Source organism: Adiantum capillus-veneris, chromosome 20 (genome assembly GCF_014529385.1).
Source record: "Adiantum capillus-veneris isolate H3 chromosome 20, ASM1452938v2, whole genome shotgun sequence".
Taxonomy (NCBI): domain Eukaryota; kingdom Viridiplantae; phylum Streptophyta; class Polypodiopsida; order Polypodiales; family Pteridaceae; genus Adiantum; species Adiantum capillus-veneris.
Window position 1 is genome coordinate 144,847,146 of NC_140950.1, and position 22,639 is coordinate 144,869,784.

The window sequence follows — 22,639 nt, forward strand, 5'->3', positions numbered from 1 at the left end:
GAATAGGCAGCGGAAGCAAGAGGCCTTGCTGCTTACCCCGAGGAGCTTTTACCTTTTGACAAATAGTGCACTTTGTGACATAACGAAACACATCCTTTCGCATTTTAGGCCAATAAAATAATCTTTGAATTTTTTCCAGAGTGGTGTTCATTCCCCTGTGCCCACCTGTGAGAGAGTCATGTGCATTTTGCAATATGGTTGTCTTGAGAGAGGGCAACACACATAGTCGGTGACGAAAATACAACAAACCATCACGAATGAGATAGTTGCTAGGCCCTTGTAAAGTAAGAGCATGCAACCATTGCTTACCAAACTTGGAATCTGCGTACTGGTTCTTCATGTTGTCAAAAGACACACCCTGAAGAGAAACTGTGGATCTTGACTCGAGAGCCAAGATCTGTCCTTTGTGACTTGACACATTTGCAACAGGGCTAGCTTTTCCAGGCACATACTCAATCAAACCTCCAAATTGCTCAAAAAATTGTGACCACCGTGCTTAACGATCACTCCAATGTGCACTAGGCATAGACTGGAGCAACTTGAGGGCTTGGTGATTTGTGCGAACTGTGAACTCTCTACCATATAAACAATGCTTCAAATGCTTAAGAGAGTGAATGACAAACAACAGTTCTTTATTATAAATTGACTAGTTTTTTTTTGTACTATTGAGCTTTTGACTAAGGAAAGCAACTAGACGACCATGCTGCTGAAGCACAATGCCTATGGCGACATTGCTCGCATCTGTCCATACCTCAAAGGGGTCATCCCATGAGGCAAGGATAAGACATGGCGCTTTTGTCACCGTAACCTTGAGAGCTGCGAAAGCCTCAATGGCTGCTTCGAGTAAATCCACGTGCTGTCGGCGAGTCTTTACCCTTGTCAAAACATCAGTCATGGGTGCAGCAATGCATGCAAAATTCTCTATGTGCAAACTATGTACTCGGCATAAACCAAAAAAAGAAGACACATCATATGCAGTTTTGGGCAAATCCCAATTACGTACCTGTTCCACCTTCGCGGGGTCTAGCTTGACGCCTTCTGCAGAAATGATATAAATCAGATAAGTAACTCGAGCGAGAAAAAATTCAGATTTCTTAGCTGCAATGTACAGCGGACACTCATCCGAACAGGTTAATACCCTTTCTACATCCTTTTCATGTTGTTCCCACGATGCAGAAAAAATGAGAATATCATCAAGAAAGATGAACACATGTCACACATACACCAACCATATCGCCAAAGCGGCCTACCATGGGACGGTTAAATGTACCCACGGCACCTGTCAATCCAAAAGGCATGAACCAACATTCAAAACTTCATTAGAACGACTTTGATTTTATTTAGGATGCCCTCGCTCTGTGCGAAAAGAAGCGGTCTTGTAGATGTCGCCTTTGAATACCCTTACTTGATGGTATCCACTTTTTGAGATCGACTTTACTGAAAACCTTTGCCCCCGTTGAGTCTATCAAGGATATACTCAATGCGAGGCATCGGAAACTTGTTCTTGACGGTCTCTTGTTCAATGCCCTGTAATCAATACACAAACAAGACGAACCATCCTTCTTGTGGACAAACAAAATAGGAGCGGCAAAAGGACTTACACTAGGACGTATGAATCCTTTGGCCACCAACTCCGTGAGTTGCCGCTCTAACTCTTCTTCTTGTGCCTTGTTCAAACGGTAGGGAGCCTTACTGACAGGCTGTGCCCCCTCCGTAAGCTCGATGCGATGGTCCTTCGGCCGCTCGGGTGGGAGACGGGGTGGAAGATCATCTTGCAAAAAGAGATGCTTAAACTTGGTAAACAAAGCTGAATACCTGTCTGGAGCTTGAATACTCTGGTTAAGCTCCTCGTCGTAGTTCACGCTTTGCCTGCACATGAGAAATGAGAGGCAAAGAATGCAGACCCTCCTCACCACGAATGATCATGGGAGAGTCACTTTTGGCATTTAAAATGAGAGTATTGTCTGCCCAATCAATGAGAGGATTATGCTCACGAAACCATCTAATGCCCAAAAGCATATCACATCCTGAAAGAGGAGACACGACAAATTTCCTACGGAAGGCAGCTTGTTGAACTGTAAACAACACATCAAGGCACTCTTGCGTGATGAGAGAGTCCATACCGGGAGGGAAGCCCGACACCTCGAGAGGAGATGCCTGACTAACCTCTAGGCGGGCTCTCTCTACAAGAGAGGCACTAATCACATCATGCATATTGCCTGAATCAAACAATATGACAAAACGTTGATCCTTCACATGACCATAACACTTCAAAAGAGACTCATCAATGTGTGTGTCAGAAACATGTGAAGATTCAGATTTGTTCATTAGAGTGCTTGTGGTAGCTGCGGGTGCCTTAGGTTCTTTAGGTGGGGCTGTCTTAGGACAAGCTGCTTTAATGTGACCCTTGACGTGACATTGATAACAACGACCTTCCTTAGCATAAATTACTTGTTCTTCTGCCGTTATATATCCTCCTATAATTCCTTTTGCGGCTTTTTCACCCGGGGTTAGCTTAGGTTTAGCAGGTGTTTTAGCTTTACCCTTAGATTCATTTTGTGAGTTCTTTTCCGAAGGATTTGAGGAAGATTGGCTAGAAGAGTTACCATTCTTACCGTTCTTACCGTTCTGAGGGTTCTGAGGAGTTTGAGAGGTACTTTAAGAAAACTTGTTCTCCTTAGGCTTTCCCTTATTGTGCTTCATCTCCTGCGCGAGAGCAATCGCTACCGCCTTGTTGAGATCGATTGGATCGAGTACCTCGACATCATACTTGATATACTCGTCCAATCCATAGAGGAATGCCTCCTTGCGCTCATCATCCGATTTGCATAATTGGGTGCCTAGCTGCAAAACACGATTAGAGAAAGACAAAACTGGCATACCATTTTGCTTGAGACTGCGCCAATTGTCTTTTAATCGTGCTAGGTATTGTGGTGGCATAAACCGCGCCTTGAGCTTGTCTTGGAAGTCGGCCCAATTGAAGGAAAGGGGCGCGCCTTCTTCGGCTTCCTCTAGGTGCGTGGTCAACTGCGCCTCTTGCCATGCGTGGTACCAATTAATGGCATCATCGGCAAGGTACATGACTGCCGTCAAAACCTTGCTATTTCGTGTCTTCTTAGTTGTTGCAAAGTAAGCATTAAATTGATGCAACCAAGAATGAATAATAGTAGCATCCATCTTACCGTCATACTTACTGAACGTCAACTTCTCAGTGACGGGGTTATTGGAGTCCGAATCTCTGCTCGTGCTACTTAATGAACTACCAACCTCTTTGAGCGGTTCGGGCTTCGAGGTGAGTACCTGTAGCACCAACTCTTGCATGCGTTGGTCTCTCTACGCCTTACGCTCTAACTCCAAGGCCGCTCGTTTGTCTTCGGCCGCCAAGCGCGCTTGCTCCCGCTCACGCTCCAAGGCTACCTTTCTGTCTTCGGCCGCCAAGCGCGCTTGCTTGCGCTCACGCTCCAAGGCTAACCGTCTTTCTTCGCGCTTGCGATCCAAATCTGTCTTTCCTTCTTTGCGCTCGCGATCCAATTCTGCCGTTCTTTCCTCCGCCGCCAAGCTCGCTTGCTCATGCTCGTGATCCAAGGCTGCCTTTCTTTCTTCGCGCTCGCGCCGCAACTCCTGCCTTTCTTTCCTTGGCTGCCAAGCACGCTTGCTCACACTCGCGATCCAAGGCGGCACGTTGCGCTTCTTGTTGTAACATCATGTCCATCATCGTTTTGACCAAAGCCTCCATAGAATTTGGTGCAAACCTTGGCGTAGATGGGGAGGGGGGAGGGTCGGAAAAACCTCCTGGTGGGGAAAATTCTTCTTCTCCACCTCCATGCTCATCACCTTCACGTAAAGTATTCATTCCGCTTTGGGTGATGACCATACAATGAGATCTTGGGTACTTAGTCCACGAGGAACTTGAATTCTTGAGGTTCTTGGTTTCTTGGGTTCTTGAGTCCTTGAGTTCTTGAGGTTCTTGAGGTCTTTCTTTAGCTTGTAATTTGTGTTAGAGAAGGATCTTCTGTTACCCTAGCTCTACTCTTCCCTGCGGGCGCACCCCTTGGCAGCCTTGCGCTCACACCAAGGTTGCTTTTTCCCACCTCACGTTGATTGGCCGGCCACTAAGTGCACGGTCCGCTCTCAATGAGTGAAAAGAGGAACAAGGGGAGGCCGGCCAAGCCTTCTTTCTTGGGTTTCCTGTCAATCTTCAAAAACACAATTAGGAATTTAACACGCCCAAGTGGACTTGGGTTACATGTACCGCAACAAGCAAAAAAAATAATTCTTGTGGTTCTTTCCTTGAGTGATACAGAACACTGCCAAAGCTCTGATACCAACGTAAGGTGCAGCGGAAGTGAATGCTGAGCTTTGCTCAAGATGAGTGCTCCAAACTGTGCTCAAGGGTTCCTTTTACTTACGAAAGGAAGAGCCTTCCGTTCCTTCAGTGAGAGAGTGCAAATGATCACAAACAAAGTGGGTAAACATTGTGAATGAAGGACCAAGGTGCTGAGACTGAGAGAAAGAGAGAGAAGAATATGACACCAGAATGTTGTCAAACCCTCTTCCAAGGGCCCCACTATCTATGGCAAGAGAGGTCTATGCTATTGATTGCACAAATCTGGTACAATGGTATAGATGCAATGGAATTGCCGACGATGTCGACGACAATGACGATGGCGACGAGACGGGCTGAAAACTGAAAACGCTAGGTGCTGAAATCTGCAAATCGGCTGAATTCTGACAGTGTCGGCGAGGACGGCGATGGCGACGACGCGACGACGATGCGTTGAAAACGCAGATGCTGAAATCTGCGAACAGCGGGTTGAAACTGAAAACGTTGGCTGATCTGACCACGCAACGAGGATCTGCTGCGGGGTGGTGAGATCTGCGAGGTCTGGGACTTGATCTGCGGCGTCGAGGTGCTGCAAATGGAAAATGCTGATGCTATGGGCTGAACCGTCGCCAGGAATCTGCAAAACGCTAGGTGGTGCTGGAATCTGCAAACTCTAGCTGTTGTAGTGTAACAGACATGGACACTCCAAGTCAAGAATCAACCGCGACAGCACCAAATAACCACTTCAAAACAATTCACAGATCACAATAGATTTGCATTGGCCCGGTGGAGTTCCGTGCCTAGAGATATTGGCCCCAAAGACTGGCGCCCCTTTCGGTATTTCTTTTTGTATTAATCAATCATCAAAGTACAGGAGAGCGGTTAGGGTTTCACTCTCAGACTCTGCGTCCAGATGCTCTGAGAAGTGAGGCCCTCACCACTAATTTAAAGGTACAAGGGATGCCCAAAAGCAGAGCCCCAAAAGCTTTTAAAATAAAAAACATCAGTTCTCTCTCTCTCTTAGAGAGTCTTTTTCTCTTTTTTTTAAAATAAAAAAAAGCAAAATTCGCGTCGCTCATCATTTTCCAATTTTTTTTTTTCAACCTCCGCGATTTTCGGAAATTAGGGTTTTTGGCAAAAATTAGGGTTTGCAGGAATTTTAGGGTTTCTGGCAGAAATTAGGGTTTCTGCTGTCCGCCACGGCATCACTTTGTGACATACCTCCCTCTTGAAAGCATTGTAATCGACCGCGATTACACCTGCAAAACCGACAAAAGCCATAAACCGTCTTAGCAGACACTGACTGTTAGTACCTACGTACTAGGAACACACATCTAGCACATGTACAAAATCGACAGTCACATCACACGACATCATAGGACATCACATGACATTCAACATTCATTTGGATCTTGGACCATGATTTATCGGCAATGTAGCTAGCAATCACATCTAGGTCCAATCGGGACCTCATCGATGTCCGATTGACTAACCCCTATTGCAACCATGTCTATTCGAGATCAAGTAGACCAAAATGCTGCAGTCATTTCGTCTATCAGTTCCTGCACTCACAAGAAGTCAAGAACAAATCAATATCATTATCAGGAATTCCATTTCATAAAGTCATCCAGCAGAATACTGTCAGTTCTCAGTATCCCTGAAGCTCAAAGAGACATCAGTGACTTTAGTATCAAAATCGAGGCATCTGTTGACAAAGGAGTGGAGTGACTCCCTTCTTGTGCATCCCACTGCACCAGATCTCCGGCCAAGCTGAATTCTGGGTTCCGTTTGGAGTAGACTATGCTAAACCAAAACATCGAGGTAAAGTTTCACAATCCGAGGAGTATCTGCTAGGTCCTCCTCCTCCATCCACTTCGCATCAAATGCAGGAAAGTTCTTGAACTAAACCAAGAACCGCCTTCGGACTTTACCTTTCTTCGTATCGTTATGTGCCAAAATCTGTTCAGGAACAAGGATCTCCTCGTCTTCTTCCACTTCGGGTTGCTCATCAGGCTCCCCATCATCAGGCACATCACCCTTAACAGGGTTCAAGAGACTCACATGCAATGCATTATGAATCCTCCAAGTATCTAGCACTTCGAATCGGAAGGAGACATCATTTATCTTGTCAGTGATATGGAAAGGTCCGTAGTATCGCATACTAAGCTTTGGAAAAAGCCTCTCCTTTCCCTTTTTCTTTTTTAGGCATGCCTTCTCAAAAGTAAGAGCACCCAATCATCCTCCTTCAGTTCCAAGTCGCGACGATGGCGATCCGCTGCCTTTTTCTGTCGTTCTTGAGACTCATGCAAAGTCTCGCGAACGTTGGCAAAAGCCGTATCCAAATCTCGCGAATATTCATCTGTTTCAAATATCTAATCTTCATGCTCAGGAAGGATGGAACCTTCGCAGCACTTTCAACAATCTCACATGGCGTCTTCCCCGTCGAAGAGTGTATCGTGTTATTGTAGGCAAATTCCACCAAAGGTAAGTTTTTTTTCCATTGAGTCTTCTGATCCGAGATACAAGACTTCAATAAATCTAAAATCACTGAATTGGCAATCTCAAATTGCCCGTCAGTCTGCAAGTGGAACGATGACAGGAACTGCAACTGCGTGCCAATGTTCTCCCAAATTGCCTTCCAAAACAAACTCATAAATCTGGGGTCTCTGTCGGAGACAATCGTCTCAGACGTGCCATGTAATCGGAAAATCATCGTGATCTTTGTGTGTTCTCGGGAGATCAAAAATGAAATCCATTGCAATACTTTCCCAGGGGTGGGTGGGTATGGGTAAAGGCTGTAACAATCCCTGTGCCTTATGCCTGTCAAACTTGACCTTCTGGCATACCAAGCAACTGCGCACAAACTTTTCCACATCCTTTTTGAGTATCGGCCCAAAGAAGTATCTCTCTACCCCCTTCATGGTGGTAGCAATGCCGCGGTGACCCGTAAAAGGTGGACAGTGCCATTCAGTCATAACCTTATCCCTCAACGGCTGTGTAACGCACAACATAGTCTTTTTCATCAAGTAGCCTTCCCGAAGGGAGTATCCAGGTACTGTCTCCCCATCCCGTATCCGTGTGAAAATATCTGCAAAATCTGTATTTGTGGCATACTGATCGACCATATCCTCGAAGCTCCTATGATGTATCGCGGAAACAGCCAGAACCAACGGTTTCTGAGACAAAGCATCTGCCACCACATTCTTTTGTCCCTGCACATGGACAATCTGGAAGTGGAACTGTGACAAGATGTTCGCCCACCGCATCTGCTTTTCCTAAAGCTGCTTCTGTGACAAGAAGTAGCGCAAACTCTGATGGTCTGTAAAGACAGTAAAATCCGCTCCGAGTAGGTAATGCTGCCACTGAGTAAGAGCATGGATAACCGCCAAAAGCTCTTTCTCATAGATCTGTGCGGTCATCTCCGGCCTAGAGAACAAACGGCTCTTGTAAGCTATGACATGGCCTTCTTGCATCAAGACCGCACCCAGACTACGACCACAAGCATCGCAGTATACTTCAAATGACTTCTGCAAGTCCGGCAAAGTCAAAATAGGTCCCGTAGTCAATTTCTCTTTCAATGTCCGAAAGACAGTCACCTCTGTGGGTCCCCACGAAAAAGGTACTCTTTTCTGTGTCAAGGTATACAAAGAGGAAGCAACCTCTGCAAACTTTCGTATGAACCGCCTGTAGTACGAACACAGTCCCAAGAAGCTTTTAACTTCATGGACATTCCTCAAATTGGGCCAATCACGGATAGTCTCTATCTTGGCCGGGTCCATTTGCACTCCTGCTGCTGACACAATGTGTCCCAAAAAGTGTATCTCTGGTAGGAAAAATTCACTTTTCTTTGCATTAATCACTAACCTGTGATCTCGTAATGCCTGAAAGACTTGAAGTAGATGATCTCTGTGTTCTGCCTCATTCTTGGAGAAAACAATGATGTCGTCAAAGAAAGTGCCAACAAATAGCCTGTACTCTCAAAAAAATCCTGGCCATCATCCGGTTAAATGTCGTAGGAGCATTGGTTAAGCCAAAAGGCATCACCAAAAACTCAAATAACCCAAAAGTCGTCCGAAAAGCTGTCTTGTAGACGTCTCCCGACACTATCTTGATCTGATGATATCCACTCTTCAAGTCAATCTTGCTAAAGCACGAGGATCCCTGTAACCTGTTGAGCGTATCATCGATTCTAGGAATCGGAAATCTGTTCTTGATGGTGATTTCGTTGAGAGTGCTATAATCGATGCACATTCTCCAAGATCCGTCTTTCTTCAAAACCAACAACACTGGAGAGCAATACTGTGAAGTACTAGGCTGGACAAGACCCTTTTCCAAGAGGTCTTTCACTGGGTTCATAATCTTTTAATTCTGTACTCGGCTCACACGGTAAGGTGGCCGATTCGGTGGCGTGCTTCCAGATATCAGATCAATGGTTTGATCATTGATCTTCAGGCCCTCTGAAAAGCAATCGGCATGAGTGTGGAGAAAAATCTTGGCGTTCTTTTGATCAGGTCAAAACATATTCAACCTTTATCCATCGTTCAGTTCTCTCCCAAAAGAATGAGTAAGAAACTGAAGTTCATCAAGTACAATCTCTAAGCCCTTCATTTATCAAAGTCGCTTTCTCGGCCCGGTAGTCAACCACGGCGTAGTTCTTGTGGTACCAAGGGATTCTTAGTAGAACGTCACTCGCGTGCCCTGAACACCCTTGTCATTGCAAACGAAGTTTGCCAATGCTCGGTGCAATGGCAAATCCCATCCGGGTGCCAGTCGAACTACCTCCGCCTGTGGCGTCAGTCTGTCGGGCGTAATTCCATATCAAGCCGTTAATTCCAAGTGAAAAGAAGTTGGCTTCTTGATCCTTCACTTTGCCCCAAAAGCGGCAAAGTTTATACTTTCATTCATTAGATTCGGTGTAGGTCCCACGCCATGTGGTACGAGTTCTGCTTTTCTATCTGCCTTTTCTGCCACGCTCCTCAGCTGCTCTCGAACTCTCAGACCTGTCGTCGTCTTTATCATTCTGTTCTTTCTGTGCCTTTTTAGGGCACTTCGCGGAGATATGTCCATGTTCCCCGCATCCAAAGCACTTCCCCTCTCTGATGAAGCGAGCTCTCTCCTCAGGAGTAAACTTGGGTCGTGCATCATTTTTCTCTGGGTTGCTCTTTTTCTTTCTACTTTCATTCCCAGAAGTCTGTTCGGCTCGTTGTGTCATGGCCTCATTTGTGGGGTAAGTCAGACTGCCACAGTGAATGGCAAAGCCCCGCTTCACATGACTCATCAACTCTTGATTAGAAGCTGACTTCTCTTCCAAGCAGTGATCTCGGATCTCTGTAGGTAGACCCAAGGTAAACCGCTCAATCTGTTCTCTGAACGAGATCTTCTTGAATGAAGAGGCGGGTAGAAAAGAGCTCCAGAATCTTTCACAATAAGCATTGATTGTATCTTTCTTGGTCATCCGAAGATGGTTCCAAGCAGCTCGTACATCTCGTTCATATTCTTGCGTCAACCAAGAAGAAATAAAAAGCTTTTTAAATTTCAGCCATTTAACTGGCGCAGTCTTGTTTAAAAGAAGCATGGACCACCAAGTACGAGCATTCCTCTTAAAGTAAGAGGCAGCTCTCCGAATCTTGGAGTGCTTTGAATACCGTCCTCCCGCGCAAGCGATGTCAAACTGCTGTATAAAAGACAAAGCCTTCGAAGCATCCGAGTATCCTGAAAAAGTATCAAACTTGATCGAGTGGCCACCTTCCTTAAACTCTCGGACTTTCTTGCTCTCATCTTCGAGAAAGTCATACTGGTTGGCTTTGTAAAAAATTCTTCTTGTTCGCATAAAAGTTTCCATCATCGGAATCTGAGCTGTCTGTAGACGAGTCCTCAGTAGAACTGTCAGTCTCAGGGCGAGATGTAGCCTCCTTTGCCTTTTTCTTGCCCTTTCCGAAGCTTTGTTTCTTGCTTCGCTTTTTACCTTTTCTGTCTTCTTCGCTCGAATCTGAAGAGCTAGAAGAACTGTCAGAAGAAGAAGAAGAAGAAGAAGAACTGGGTACTCCTTCAAATCGAACACGCTTCTTCTGTTTCTTTGCCTTGTCAAAAGTCGATTGACAACCCAAATATCCCGGGAAGTCAGCGCTTTTCTTCTGCTTTTTTTGCGGTGCTTTTTGGCTTTCTTTTGCGCGTCAAAAAGCTAAGCAATCCGTGCATCAACCACATTCTCCAGTTCCTTCTCCGTATATTTCTTGGAGGCAGAAGGTTTCTTGAGAGCGGGTTTCGGGAGTGGTGTTGTGGTTCTCTGCCACTCCATCTGTACCTCTTCCAAAGAGGTCTGGGTCACATATTTTGCCATCTTTGGGTCCTCGGCAAAATTGAGCATCATCTTTGTTGCATCGCCAATCAATTGACAACGCTCTATCTCTCTTTGCTCCGCCTGAGTAGGCCGAGACGGGCCATACTCTCTGTCTGAATCTTCGTTGTGATCCCAGCCCGCACTCTAGATGCAAAGGGAGTCGACTGATCATTGCCTGAAGCCATAGATGCCGTGGAAAAAAATTTCGGGGATCGGATTTCCCGTAGAAGAGAAATCGGCCGTGCTCTAATACCACTGTAACAGACTTGGACACTCCAAGTCAAGAATCAATCGCGACAGCACCAAATAACCACTTCAAAACAATTCACAGATCACAATAGATTTGCATTGGCCCGGGGGAGTTCCGTGCCTAGAGATATTGGCCCCAAAGACTGGCGCCCCTTTCGGTATTTCTTTTTGTATTAATCAATCATCAAAGTACAAGAGAGCGGTTAGGGTTTCACTCTCAGACTCTGCGTCCAGATGCTCTGAGAAGTGAGGCCTTCACCACTAATTTAAAGGTACAAGGGATGCCCAAAAGCAGAGCCCCAAAAGCTTTTAAAATAAAAAACATCAGTTCTCTCTCTCTCTCTTAGAGAGTCTTTTTCTCTTTTTTTTGCAAAATTCGCGTCGCTCATCGTTTTCCAATTTTTTATTTTTATTTTTCAACCTCCGCGATTTCCGGAAATTAGGGTTTTTGGCAGAAATTAGGGTTTGCAGGAATTTTAGGGTTTCTGGCAGAAATTAGGGTTTCTGCTGTCCGCCACGTCATCACTTTGTGACATGTAGTCTGAAAACGCTGGCTGATCTTCAATGTCCACAAACGCGAGGCTGGTCTTGATGGCTGAAAACGCAAGGAGTCTTGCCGGTCTTGCTGAGAAGGTGCACTGCTAGTGTGGTACTTCTGCCTCTTTTGCCAGAAAGTTCTAGCGCTAGGTTACTTATATATTAACTTACCAACTTTGCCCTACCTAGTTTCCGAACAAAGTCACTTATTAATAATAAGTGAAAAATGGCAAAAATAGGGAAAATGGGTTCTGTGCACTATAAAATGCTCATGATGGCTATTGACCCTCATGCAGAGGATATGCAACTACTCTTAAGTGCCTGGACATGCACGGCCTGTGAACAGACTCACAAAGGTGCCAGAACACTTCCTAAGCTGACCTGAATCCTAGACATGAAGTAGCTTGTCCACATGCACATAGGGTTAGATGTGCACGTGACAGGCATACATCAGCTTGATCCATCCGCACTGTCACGAGTCTGTGGCAATCACTAACCTTAGTTGTTGGTTTCTTTCCCTTGATTTTTATTTAATTTTTGGGACCCTCTTTTTGAAGTCACAAATGGTTAGACATTGTGTGGCCAATGTGAAACGGCCGATGGCTGAGAGTTTCACTCGCAGTCGGGAAGGGCAAGTCGCCACGAGATGGTCGGGCTAGTTGGCACTGAAATCCGAGCAGTAAAACAGTGTCTAGGCTCAGTGCAAAGTCATTTAGGCCCCTCACTACACTTTATAAGTCGGTGGGTACTAGGAAATTAACTCAAAAGCGGCAAACTGGACACTTGGCGGCTTCAGGTCAATTTTCCAGGTTTGCATGACGAGGGGGCGCCCAATTTGAGAGTGGAGGCTGATTTTTGCTTCACAAGTGAACTCAAGTGTGATGAGTAGTGGGTGCAGGTGATCACAACTCTAATGGAAAGCTTGCCTTCTCCCTTGTCTTATGTAGCACGATGATTTGGCTCTCATGCATCTCTTTCCCCCTTTGAATACAGAATCGTAATGCCCAGCTCAAGAACTTTCCATCTGTATGTACAGTTGTGTGGTTCATGCGTGTATGCCGAGGCAAGAGCCTCTTGTTGAGGTACTAGATTAGCTAATTGCCAATCCCCCGTAGTTACAGGTGATCTTGGAGAGATTTCACGTGAGAAATCTCGTTCGATTCCAAGGGCAAGTAGCCCTACATGTGCGGGAGTATGAGCGTTTGCTATGGATGCAAACGGCACGCGAAACAGAGCCCGAAACAATAACTTACAGCTTGCTGTGTATTTTTGGCCCTAATCGATCCCTAATACCCCCAGGAGCTTCGGGAAAGCGACGGGATCATTTTATAGGTGATCTGGTGCATTTTCGGGGCAAGAAATAGAGAATTTAGCGTGCTGTAGATTCTCGCCAGGTTTGGGAAAGTGCTCGTATGCGCCAGAAAAGTCACCTTTTATATGGGGATTTTGTATATGAAGCCTTTTACTGCGGTTATGTTACCGAAATCAGGCTAGAGTAGGTCATTTCCAGCCTGGTAAAAGCGGGACAGCTCGTAGGAACTTGCAGGTTTTCTTCCAAGTTGTATAAGAATAAAGAAAAACCGAAAGGGGCGTCAGTCTTTGGGGCCTACAGGGGTCGTCGTCTGCTTGGAAGCACTCTAGCTCCCAGGCCGTGCTTGTGTGGAGTGTTAATTCTAGTCACGTGTTTATTCATGAATTTTTCTTTGTGCGACACGAGTAAAGTTTATTAAGTAAAGATTCGGGTGAAAGCTAAAGTCTACCGCCCCACGGGCTGGTTTGACGCACTCCTTGACACACTCACTACATAACTCTTATTTGTTTTACATGATTTAGCTCTTGATAATTTTCCCCTCACACACACACACAAGACACACACACACACTAGCAACAGTATTGTTCTAGGACCATGCCCGAGAATAGATGGTATGATGACGAGTGTAGAGAGCACAACATGCTCTAGGCGAGATCGCAGAGAGAGAGGCCTCCAAATAGATGAGGTCAACGGCGGGAGTTTGAGGAGGCACAGGAACTAGATCTCTTGCACTTAGTGATGAGCCAGGATTCAGGAGTGGCTTAGCATCGATTATAGGAGCGTCGCCCATCCACCTCGACTGAGGACCCACAAAGATGGCATGATTATGCACAGAGGCTCTTCCATATCCCAAGACAGCCACCCATGCTAGAGCCTGCGGGACCATGCCCCACCATCTCCACTTTCTTCACAGCAGGCATAGTAAAGAGAGCTATACGCTGCCTACAACATGGACGTTCCACAGATCACACAGGTATGCAGAGTGAACACCTTATATATGCTGCAGATACACCAGCCCCTTTCATTGCAATTCTCTTCAATAGAACATTGGCGGAGGGACTGCCTTCACACGAGTCCACGGATCCACTTGACCCTGGCAACTACAGGACTATCATGATTGGAGCAGTACTAGAGGCAGAGATGAGTTCTTATGTAGAGCGCTCGTGCTTACGAGCACTAGGACAGGGGAGCCTTCTCTACCATAGACCACATTTTCACTTTGTGTTGCGTGATTGATCAGACAAAGGCAGGGAAGAGACGTCCCCTTAGTTGATGACAGCAGGCATAGTAAAGAGAGCTATAGGCTGCCTACAACATGGACGTTCCACAGATCACACAGGTATGCAGAGTGAGCACCTTATATATGCTGCAGATACACCAGCCCCATTGCAATTCTCTTCAATAGAGCATTGGCGGAGGGACTGCCTTCAGAGTCGGCTATGCATACCATTGTGCCTATCCATTATTCCACGGATCCACTTGACCCGGGCAACTACAGGACTATCATGATTGGTCACACACTGTCCAAGCTTTATGGAGCAGTACTAGAGGTAGAGATGAGTTCTTATGTAGAGCGCTCGTGCTTACAAGCACTAGGACAGGGGAGCCTTCTCTACCATAGACCACATTTTCACTTTGTGTTGTGTGATCGATCAGACCAAGGCACGGAAGAAATGTCTACACTACTGCTTCGTGGATTTCCTCAAAGCCTTTGACACAATACCGAAGGACAGACTCTTCCATTGCCTTTAGTCACTAGGAGTCCCTTCCTAGATGATTTGGGGGATTTACTCTCTCTACACCAGCCAAGGGAGAGCCAGAGGAGCAGTCATTACAGCAGATCTCAGAGCCCACCCATACTAGAGGTACGCTGCTTGATCGAGCCACTGAGCTAGGCAAATCCAAACGCCCACGACCTCGGGGGGTCTCCCTCCACCGACGAAGGGTGCAACAGAAGATACAGATCACTCTAGCTCGACATGCAAGACGCCCAACCAGAATACTGACCACGGAGGAGGTTGATGAGATCCGACAGCGACCGATGAGAGATTTCATTTGAACCCCCCCCCCCCCCCCCCCCCCCCCTGCGTATCTCGTCTCAATCCCGAATCAACTTCAGATTTATTTCCTTTCTCCTTAGTGTTTAAGTGTTAGTTCTTTGTAACTTTGTAATTTCCGTACTCGGACATGATATCAGATTCACCAATTGTAACTTTTTTGGTCATTTTGGCCTTTCGAAGACGTTAATATAACATTTCATATCATTTCTACGAGTGCGTCTCGGCCAGGGTATGTTGTCTAGGAGGCACCTTAATTCACTTCCATTGGGGTGAAGCAAGGTTGTCCTCTTTCACCCACTTTGTTTGGGCTATGTATTGATAAGCTGTCAGAGCGCATCCTCCGAGGTGGGGGTGAGGGTGTGGATTTAGCAGGTACACGTGCTCACATCATGTTATATGCTAATGATATTGTACTAGTATCTGAGTCACAGGAGGGGCTACAATGACATCTCCAGATCTTGGATGACTTTTGGAATCTGCACACAGAGAGATCTCACTGTGAAATTAGGGTTCTTATTTTCCACACATCCAGGCAGATCAGGAGCAGAGCATGTTTTACTCTAGCAGGTGGGCGAACGGACGATTCTCTATGGCGAGTGCAGCCAGAGATAGATCGCACGAGGATATACGACACTCGTGATGCAAGAGCGCCGATGCCACCAGGCACATTTTCAGGAGCCCCGCACCAAGGGGTGGCTCTTTGACACACTAGTCACAACTCTCATGTATGCAGCACCGGTTTGGGCACCAGGCCTTACAGGATCTTGGTGGACACAGGTTGAGAGACCACAGATCATTATGCTATCTCGCTTGATACAGGGGAAATCCTCAGTGCCACATGACATCATCAGAGTAGAGCTAACTGCATCACCCATGCTAGTGGAGGCTCTTTTTCGGACAATATGTTTTATCCAGAGAGTACGACAGCTCCCCCCCCGACAGAGTATCATACTGAGCAGTTGAGGCATCCTGACAGCTGGCGGAGACTGGAGAGAGTGGATCATGGTATGCACAAATGACACAGTGGTTTAGCACACACGGCTTGGATATAGAATAGCTACCACCCTTTTAGTATGACCCAGACTCACGATTCATCCGCCTCTCCCATGAGGAGAGGAATAGAGTCCTAAGACAGAATCTTTGGCTCATTTAGAGGCCTAGATACATGGATATCTACATGTCCCACAATGCTAGAGTAGCCATCGAGCAGCTTAGAGTTTCATCACATAGATTAGAGATTGAGATAGGGCCTTTCTTCTGTGTGTGTTTGTGATGAGCAAGTCACGGACGAGGTGGTGAAACAGAAAAACACACCACAAACTTAACTGAAACAGCAAGCACTGGAACTGAAAGAGAACTTAAAAACTGGAGACTAGACATAATGGGGTGTTCGCCACTCAAATACGGTGGTCCCTAAGGTAGGCGCCAGGCATATACTTGGCTGCTCTCCTCCGATCCAGCTCCAGCTTGGCTCTAGCTCTCCTCTGACGCTCCGGTATGGTCATGCCATGGACACGCTTTGTAAAAATCTCTCTCTCTCTCTCTCTCTCTCTCTCTCTCTCTCTATAGAGAGCATCTTCTCCACCTCACAGGAGATGGGTTTGTGATTCGACCCAGCTACATGGACACACATATGTCTCATGGTTTGCGTTGTGCCATTGGTCAGATACGCACATCCTCACATCAGCTCGAGATTGAGACCGGTAGATTCAGAGGGATACCAGCAGACAGCAGGATATGCCGATTATGCCAAAGAGAGCCAGAGACAGAGTTGCACTACATATGTCATTGCACAGTGTTCTATGAGATACGGGGGCGTTTCCACTGCTTATTCAGAGAGGGTTTTGGTCCTCTATCTAGGGTCATGAGTTATGAGGATCAGAGATGTCTTGGACTATATCTACTTGAGTTACACAGGTATAGAGACACTTTACTGGGGAGAGCTAGAGAGAGGCAGTCCCAGAGACACATTACAGATTTCTTTTCACTAGATATGGGACAGCCAGAGGAGCAGCCACCACTGCAGAGCTCGTCCCACACTCATTCGACCACTACTAGCACTCTCATCGACCGAGCATTGGAGCTACAGAGATACAGACGACCGCGACTGAGGAGAGGAGCTACACAGCATCGACGGAGACTACAACAGAAGATTCGAGCCATACTCTCTCGACATCCAGAGTGCAGATGAGGATGGATCCTCACCATTTCTTCCATCTTTGTTTCACACACTGTTACATCCAGTTTACCGGGTACCTATTGTATCAGCTGCTACACCCACGTAGTTTTAGATTGTAGTAGTAGTAGTATTTTGTTCCACTTCTAGTTCTTTTCTAGTTCTTTTGTACCCAGACATGGTATTAGATTCACTATTTTGTAACTGATTGGTCTCATAGGTCATTTTGGCCTTTTGAAGACGTTAATATAACATTTCATTTCATTTCATTTCTCTCTCTCTCTGTGTGTGTGTGTGCGCGCGCGCTCGCGCGTACGTGTGGGCGTTATTTGCAGATCACTATTGGGGCGTGCAGGCAACACACGCACATGCACGGGCATACTTGTGCTTTGTCTTGTGTCTTCATGTCTTTCATAAATCAATGTAGATTCTTTTCTGTAAACTGTTCCCTTTATGTTGTTCGGGCAGTCTTTATCCTTGTTAGGAGAGGATTTTCATAGTTGTATCCATGCTTTCTGTCCTCAATGGCTTTTAACAGGTCCTCTGTTGTATTGGCTTCGTGCCACAGCTTTATACTTCCATCTACACTTAATGGAAACGATGAACTGGTTGGCATTTTGCGTGCATAGTCGATGTTTTGAATGTTTACCATAAGCTGTGTTTCTTCCCTTAAAATTTCAAAGAGGGAGCGAGTTGCAAGAAGATTTTTATCATGCATCTCTAGGAAAAAATAAAGGTGAAAGTTCTTAAATATACAGCTGGGTAGAAGGTGTGCTTATCTTGTGTCTATACAAAAAAGTAAAGGTGAAAGTTCTCAAAGAATCATCTGGGTAGGTGCGCTTATGCGGTTCCTGTTGTAGTACTTAACTTTTGCAAATAACGGATTGTTTATTTCTAACTGCAGAAAATTCAGGAGAAGATAATGTCAATGAATCTGGATGGTGTTCAAGCACAAATTAAGACAGTGGATTCCCTTGCATCCTTAAATGGCAGTGTTCTTGTGATGGTTACTGGTGCTCTCTCCAATCGGATCGGTTTGCATCGTAATTTTGTGCAAACTTTTTTTCTAGCACCACAAGAGAAAGGCTATTTTGTGCTGAGCGACATATGCAGATTCCTCGATGGTGAAGGGGATCATATGCCAGAGGTCATCACAGTTTCAGCTGCAGTCGAGCAAGGTATTATCCTGAAGAGTTGCTGTTAATCCCTGAACTTTTGATGGTTTTAAGTCTGTACGTACTCTACCTACTGTTGTATTATATGGATGTATCAAAATTTATATCTGGGAAAGTCTGTTAGGCTGACGTGTCCTCTTGATTTATATGTATATGGATGTATTAAAATATATCTGATGAACATTGAAAGTCTGTTAGGCTGACGTGTCCTCTTGGTGTATTTTGGGATGTAGTCCAGCAGCCCATAAGATGTTCAAAGTGCATGAAGGGTCATCTCTTGCATATGAAGTATTGACACGTATTTTTGTGCACGAGTCAAAATATGAAGCCTTTCTCCAATGGTCGGTGCTCTTGGCAGAATGCAATCTTTTGCAATGCCTTACTTCCTTACATAGCGCCTTCTACGAGAATTTTCAACCGTAGTATATGCTTTATGTCAGAACATGCCTACACACACTTTAATATGTTAGTATGTGTTATGTTTAGCATTATATGTACTTTTCCTGTGTATGTGTGTACGTTATTTTGTCATGTATATAACCCACAAGGGTCTTTATGTGTGTATATGCTATGTAACAATGTGTGTATGTACACATATCTATAATATATATATGTGTGTGTGTGTACAATGTTGTGTAGTGTCTTCTAATCACATGTGCACATATGCACATTGCACATCAGATGATGCCCGACGAGAACTTAGGCCATTTGGCATTGTGAAAGATTTTCACGCACTCGCTCTCTAGCTCTCTCGTTTTGTAGTGCTCAAATTGCTATGGATTGTGGGCTCTACTAGTAAACACATTGGTTTTGTTTTATTTTGTTGCAGAGATTGAGTTTTCTCCTGCATCCCAGCGGGAAGAGTATCCGACCTCTCAAGAGTTGGAAAGGGATTCAACAGATGTTGGCAGTGAGGGTGTGAAGGAACAAACGGATTTTACCACATCACAGGAGATGCCTGTGAAAGAAGAAATAGAGTCTGTCGTAAATGCACCATTGCCTCAAGAATCAGTTTTAGAAGAGGCAGAAGAGCAAATTCCTGCTGTCAAAGTGGAGAGCACAGAGGGAGCAACAAAGATGTCATATGCTTCCATTGTAGGTGGCCAATGCATCCAATTGCAATTTTTTCTGATGACTGAAGCACATCATAATACTTGATGCTCATTGTTCAGGTGCAAGCTTCTGGAGCATCATTCGCTGCAAGTCGCCCAGCTGGGCCTCGAAAAATGCCTACACAACAAGCTACTTCTGCCCCCTCCACAACAGCATCCCAGGGCCCGTCTCAAGAAACGGTGTCTTCAGGGTCTGCTGGTCTTTCAAGTGTTGTTCAGGATGGAGTTTCGGATGGAGGTTTGGGCCCTGAACTTGGGAAACCTAACACAACCTATGATGCTTTTGCTTGTTATGTTAATTAAATGATTGCAACTTCAGGTGATGGCCTTTCTGTGTATGTCAAGAATTTACCGCTGAGCATTCTTCAAGATGATTTGGAGAAAGAATTTCAGAAGTTTGGATCTGTTAAGCCTGGAGGTGTTAATTTAAGGAACCAAAAGGTACTCCTGTTGGTGCTGCCATATATATTAGTTTTTTTAGTGTGTGGAAGCTATCTAAGATAGCCCTTCGCACTCGTGTGCACTGTTCTAGCTTAAAGTGTTTCTTGCCATTGTTGTCCTGGGCACTGCTCATAACAAGATTGTCTCTTCATCTGCAGCAAGGTGTATGCTTTGCATTCATTCAATTTGAGGATGCAAGCTCAGTTCGAAGTGCCATTGAGGTACCTAAAATCCAGGAGAGTTCGCTTCTAGTTTGTTTGGTGGCGTTTTGTATGCCGTATTCTCTTTACTATGAGCTATTTATTGTCAGGCTTCACCTATATCAATTGGAGGCCGTCAGGTGTACATTGAGGAGAAAAAGCCTACGTCAATGGGCCCAACAGGTGCAAGCCATCATGTTTTAGATAAGGTCACTCGCTTTGCTTTTTATGAGAGCTGTGTGATGACTCGATGTTCGTTGATTCAGGTGGTAGGGGACGTGCTGGTCAAGGCAGGGTCTACCAGGTTGATGGAATGAATGGCAGGGGCAATTTTGGAGGTAGGAGTTTTGGACGAGGGGGTTACAACTCAGAGCGGGATTTCAGCAGCAGGGGGCGAGGTGGGCGTGGAAGCTATGCTGCAAACAATAGTGGAAACTTTGTGAATGGATTCAGAAGGGCAGACAATCAGGTTGGAATGGGATCGCGCCCAGCAAGGCGAGGTACAGCAGATCAATGAGCATCCCCCACATGAGGTTCGTCTAGTCGGTATCCTTCCGAGATTTTGTTCCCCTTGAAATTTTTTTGCAGATCTGGTTTTGAGGCATTTGTATGCATCAAAATTAGAGTTCTCCACACATTCGTGGAAACCTTTTTCCTGAGCAGATGTCAGATTAGGGTTTATATTGGTTCCCCATGTAGGGTTCTCTGCTACCTTTGAACTATTGACAGAACAAGTGGGTGGGTGCTCTTTAATTTGGCATTCCTCACTGCGGAATTGTGGCTTGCCTTATTGCAAGCTCATCTTTGCGGAGCTACATTTGAGTACAGAAGTTGCTCCTTATGTAATGTATAGTTAGTGTCATTGAATTTTAATGCTGATTATACTTGTGCCTCATTCTGCAATGCGTGCTAGTGTCACTGCATTGCAAAGGAGAATGTTAGTGCTGTATTTAATTGTGGAATATTCTGCAGGCTGGTTAATGAGCCATCCGAAGCTTCACTGCATGGTTGGTTTGCCTCAAAATTTCCCCCAATCTTCTTTGTCTCTATCGCTACTCTGTGCCACTATCGAGTGTAGTCAATGTCTTAACAGAAATTTATCTATGGTTTCCAGTAGATGATTAATTTGAATAGTGAGTGGGTGTTCTCTCAAAACTCGGTTAATTGGACTGGTTAGTGAGTAGTCTCTTTGGACATCAATTTCTGCCCATGTTTCTGTTTTAGGTGACAATTTTCTCATGTACTAAGGAGCAGACCCTTTCCTAATGCGAATACTTGTTATTGCAGATGTCATCTCCTTTTTAAGAGAGGACGTGAGACACTCGTGGAAAAACAGTCTCTCTCTGGATTGTATGCTAATTGAACGGAAATCTTTGGTCTTTCTTGATTGGGAATTGTGTAGTGCTAATAATAGTATGACAGTACACCCGTCGAGTTTTGCATTAAGGGTAAAGCGCTTTTGTTAACTTTTTGGAGCAAAAAAGAGGCGTGCATCTCATGGAGGAATGTCATTAGGTGAAAAATCTTTGTCGGCCATCATGTCTCTATGGTAAGCTAGAAGGTTGCCAAAATTCAGGGAACTCTTAGCCACAAATTATACTGTTTAGGCTCATGGTATTGACTATAATTGCCTCGAAAATGTCAGTATCAGAATCTGGTGTTTTTGCCTATCATGAGCAATTCAAAATGAATCAGTGGCATTGAAATCTAGTAAGATGAAATTGCAAGTACGATATTAGACCAATGAAGGGATACTACAAGCACTTTGCTACCATCGAGAGTCACTGTGATTCATTTTGAAGATGTCAAACAATGAAGGGGTTTAGACAGTGTCATTGTGCATGGATTTCATGGGGAGTCCTAATCAATAGAGATTAAAGCTATTATGTCGGATAATTTGGCCTATTTGCCTAGGCTTCTTGTTAGCCTTCCTTGGGCTTAACTCTTGGCCTTGGATATGGTAATTGTGGTTCTTTATGTAAAGAAGTGATACTTAAGGCAGTTTGCAAATTTTGAGAGAGAGAGAGAGAGAGGTTCGCGAGCGCCCGCCTTTGCTACCTCAACCAACTCCATCTTGGCATTTGCCACCAGTTCGTGTCTCCCCATCCAAGGGGCACGCCAGTTGCTTCACCCATCCTAACGTATTGTAAGCACGCGACTACCAAAGTTGTTGGTGTTAGCCAAAGCATGAGTAAGGTTGTCACTACTAATGCTTCAAGCTTGCTTTCTTTCTTGTCCAAATTATATTCTCTGTCCAACTCTCTTCTTTCCTTCCACAAGGAATAGCAATGGAGCATCAAAGGGATTAGGTTCTTGCTTGCTTAATACCTAGATTTGTGGGAGACTGGAGGCATAGCTTGCGGTGCTGTATTAATTGTTGATATGCGGCGGAAGGATTGTGAGCCTTGTTGGGTTTATTGGCCGGTGTCCGGCCAACAATCACTAAGTCTTGGCACTAACTCACTCACAATATCTTATCCAACTGTATAGATAATACATTATGAGCTGTACACACTCCCTCGATAGTGTGTGCTATGTAGGAGGGTACGGCTCACCCTCATCTGTGTCTACGTACTCTCTTCTCTCTCGCACTCTCTCTTCTTGCTCTTGCACTCGATCCAATAATTGGTATCAGAGCTTTGGCTTCGCAACAGATGGAGTGCTACAGGGAAGTGAGCTTTCCGCTATGGTGAGCTCGTTTTCGGTGGAAGCT

General features: G+C 45.2%; 1 protein-coding gene across 3 annotated transcripts in view; it reads left to right on the plus strand.

Moving 5' to 3' along the window:
* Nucleotides 1-20,950, plus strand: part of LOC147433358 (nuclear transport factor 2-like) — a 104,468-nt gene extending 83,518 nt beyond the window's left edge. For 2 of the 3 annotated variants that reach the window (XM_086492946.1, XM_086492949.1), the window contains 7 exons: nt 17,903-18,176; nt 19,003-19,268; nt 19,346-19,523; nt 19,605-19,726; nt 19,885-19,947; nt 20,037-20,109; nt 20,193-20,950. In XM_086492946.1, coding sequence (XP_086349072.1) covers nt 17,903-18,176; nt 19,003-19,268; nt 19,346-19,523; nt 19,605-19,726; nt 19,885-19,947; nt 20,037-20,109; nt 20,193-20,443 — 1,227 coding nt within the window. In that variant the 3' untranslated portion in view covers nt 20,444-20,950. The remainder of the gene's footprint in view (nt 1-17,902; nt 18,177-19,002; nt 19,269-19,345; nt 19,524-19,604; nt 19,727-19,884; nt 19,948-20,036; nt 20,110-20,192) is intronic. The other variant, XM_086492948.1, reaches the window with a different exon arrangement.
* The last annotated feature ends 1,689 nt before the right edge of the window (nt 20,951-22,639 follow it).